The sequence below is a fragment of the Cyprinodon variegatus genome, unplaced genomic scaffold, assembly GCF_000732505.1.
Source record: "Cyprinodon variegatus isolate N-32 unplaced genomic scaffold, C_variegatus-1.0 Scaffold1174, whole genome shotgun sequence".
NCBI lineage: Eukaryota > Metazoa > Chordata > Actinopteri > Cyprinodontiformes > Cyprinodontidae > Cyprinodon > Cyprinodon variegatus.
Genome location: NW_015151627.1, coordinates 5,870 through 9,514, shown reverse-complemented (window position 1 = coordinate 9,514; position 3,645 = coordinate 5,870). Strand labels below are relative to the sequence as shown.

General features: G+C 42.8%; 1 protein-coding gene across 1 annotated transcript in view; it reads right to left on the bottom strand.

The window, feature by feature from the left end:
• LOC107101936 (tetraspanin-15-like) overlaps positions 1–3,645 on the bottom strand; it is a gene marked incomplete at its 5' end in the record, with an annotated part of 30,322 nt that overhangs the window by 24,475 nt on the left and 2,202 nt on the right. The window contains 2 exons of the mRNA XM_015401027.1: positions 1,908–2,003; positions 2,118–2,192. Of these exons, the coding sequence (XP_015256513.1) occupies positions 1,908–2,003; positions 2,118–2,192 (171 nt within the window). The remainder of the gene's footprint in view (positions 1–1,907; positions 2,004–2,117; positions 2,193–3,645) is intronic.

The following is a 3,645-nucleotide window of genomic DNA, read 5'->3' as shown; positions in this document are numbered from 1 at the left end:
GTCGATCTCCCGCTCCCTTCTTCCCTCAATTGTGAACAAGATCCTGAGATACTTAAACTCCTCCACTTGGGGCAGGACACCCCCCCTGACCCGGAGGAGGCACTCTACTATTTTCGGCTCAAGACCATGGCCTCGGATTTGGAGGCACTGATCCCCATCCCGGCCGCTTCACACTCAGCTGCAAACCGATCCAGCGAGAGCTGCACAGATGAACAGAGTCGGTGACAAAGGGCAGCCCAGGTGGAGTCGAACTCTCACCAGAAACAACTCTCTTTATCTTTTTCTTTATTCTTCTCTTTGGGGCAGTCGGTAAACAACAACTAGGTTAATACCGCCATCAAAGACATCTTTTAATGCAGAACGGGCGCCTCCGGGCACCTACGTGCCTGAGGGGAGCAGCTTTAACTGATGCTCCGTAATGCGTAATGCTCATTATGCTGCCGTGCGGTATGCATAAGTTAGGCTGTCATTGGACATTATTTCTGGACTCGTTATGAATACTCTTTGTAAACGCCCAAAATAAAAATAAAAAAATCCATAGAAAGTTCAGAGCATGCCAGCGTTTTAGAAGATTCTGGGACGTCAGGCATTCACTGGCTAAATCGGCAAGGTGTAACGGGGGCCTCAACAGCGACATGGAGAACGGGTCTAACTTGGTTCAGTTTGCTCCAATTAACTGAAGAAAAAACATTGATAGACGTGGATAAGTACGCGTACTCACACATGATGGGAGCCTCATCATAAAGGATATATATGGCTGCCACCGTGGTGAAGTCAGCTCTGGGTCTGTGAACCTAGAGGTGCCCAATCAGTGACACGACCTGATACAGCGAGTCTGAACCTACACAGTTCCTCAGAAAAAAGGCAGATGAAGCCAAAAGAAGGATGGACTGTAAGCTTAGCCCCCCCACCGCCGCCTTACAGGGGGTTAGATGGTTTTCTGGTTATGCGTCTGAAACTGAAGACTTTTAATTTGCTTCCAGAGATCCAGAGGAAAGTTACATATCCATTACTCCACAAAGTCCCCTGGAGTTTCTTCGGATAAATAAAAAAAGAGGATTCTTTTTCCACATAAACATAGTCATGAAGTTATTGATTATTCAGTGTTATTAATTATTCCCTTTTCATTTAAAGGAGAAGTCCAATCAGCAAGGAATGATCAGTGGATCATTATCTATACCTAAAACTAATATGTTCGTAGTGATATAAGGAATTTAGCATTCATCAGTAAAAAAATAATACGGTAGTAATCATTTTCGGCTCGATCACTGGGAGTCTGGGAGCGGCCATTTTTGCCCAAATATAGTAACAGCTCACTGCTTTATACAGCACTGGGACTTGATCAACAGCCGATACCGCACCGTCACAAACCGGTAGGTGGCAGTAGTGTTCTTTGAAAAACATGGATTAAATGAAAATTACTCTTTATTAAAAAACAGTTATTTATTGAACAGTGTGTAATAATTTAATATTTAAAGTACTTTCAGAAGTTTGAATTCTGAATATGAGCGGACTTTTGGATCAGTAGGTCAGAGAGACAGGTTCCTCATAGGTGACCGGCCGCCAGGAGAGCCTACCGGCTTGCAGCCATGGCCCTGTGGACCCTCAACCCTCGGGCCCCTGGGGTCGGGTCCCTCAGGGACTGGGCTCCTTTTGGATCTGGGCATTTGGGTTCCAGGTGCTCCAGTCTGCCTTCTCTGATTGGTGCGGCCGTCCTGCCCTCCTTCACTTGCGTCCTGGGCCCTGTAAAGCTAGTGTGGGGCCAGCCACGCCTGCTATTGTGCACACTTTATCTTACCATGAGCAAAACCTTGTAATGAAATGGTTCCATATAGGGAGTAAAACAACAAAGGGAACGTATGAAGCATCCATTAATAAAAGTGAAACAGAGTAAGAGATGACCCTACCTTTTGCTGGACATAGTCCAAGATGTTTTTGAAGTCAAGATCATCGTAGTAGTGTTTAATTCCTTCCCTCATGGTGCTCTGAAACAGGGCCACTGTCTACATGGCACAGAGAAGCAGAAAAAAAAAAGCATTTCTGACTGACCTGACTGCAAATAATCTCATCAGCAAGAACGATGCCAAGATCTGGACAGGATATGCAACAACATGTACCTTCTTTTCAAAGATGAGAGCCATGGCCAGAGTGATTGCCTGGAGGAGCAGCAGCACACACAGAACGCAGAGGAACTGTTGGAGGGAGAGAGAGCAGGAGGAGTCACACCACGATTCAAACAGTCAATCAAAGGGGGTTTCTTTTTATTATTAAGGCAATACCCATTTATCCTTTCAGTTTATCCGTAGTTTGGAAAGATTTTTTACAGTTTAGTCTGATTCCTCTAAGACACGTTTTTACTGAAAAAAAAAATGAATATAAAAAACAAACATGTCTTCAGTGAAAAGTCTGAATACAAAACATGTAGTGAGTTATCTTTGAAATTTAGGTTCCACCCACATAAACCATATATCATCGTAAACTGTTATTCATTGGCTACACATTGATGTCACTCACGTGGAGCTGAGTTTTTACTGGTTGGATTAGGAGGGCAGAGAAGGAAGTCAAAAACTGTAAAAATTGACGCCGATTGGCTTTCTGCTGTTCCAGCCTGTCCCCATCGTCCTGTAACTGGTCAAACAAGCCGTCAATCAAGCCAGGACTTCCTGTTTGAACGGGCGGCAGCATCGAATGCGTTGTTTTTAGCATCTGGTAGCGGGGATTTGGAGTAAAAATGTGGTAATGTTTTTCCCTGAAGATAAGAGTTATCCTGATGTACTTGTGCCTTTGTGGATTTTATTCGACGGCGTTTAGGGCCATAATTTTACCGGATTATCTTTTCTTTTGCTGTTTCAAGCAGAAACAGACCAAACTTGGAGGCAAATATCTGAGTTTACCACTTGGAAGGGGTGAAAGGTAAAACATGAACTTTTTGAGTTTTGTATCTCTCACGTTTCTCTCGATAAAATGGCTGCAGTGTTTGTCCAGGTTCCAATGCTTGGTATCATTGGTAGGGTTGTCAAAAGTATCGATATTCCAAAAAGTATCGATACTAAAACGTATCCGGATACGATAGTCAATTTTAAAAGTACTTGTCTTTCTTGTCTTTCATGTAAATCAATGAGCGCTGTTCCACATCCTCTGCTCGTCACCGCCCACGTACGTCTTCTCCGTCCCTCACCGTCAAAATACGGAGCTGAGCTCTTTTTGGCTCCGCTACGGTAAGTCCAGATCAAGACCCGCAATTGCAATCGCACCAAACAGGAAAAAGAATGTAGAGAAGACCCGGGTTTTCAAATTAAATTATAGTAAAAACAGGTCAGTAACTAGAAAATATAATCCAAAAAACTAAGAGTAATTAATTAAATAATTGGATGCAGACTATTGGTGCTTCAACAGACCAGGAAGAAGTTGTGAGATTCTAGAGTGAATCTCACAACTTTAAAAGAAAATTCTTATTGCAGGAATGGATGAAGAGATGATGAGTTTGGAAGCAGAGAATAAACAGAGTTCATACAAACTATGTATGATCCTAGTGATTCCTGTTACAAAAATCCACAACAGAAAGAAAATATTTGTGCAGAAACTGAACATCTGCTTGATGATGATGGGGATTTTTTTAGATTAAATTAAGCGTTCACAGGTTTT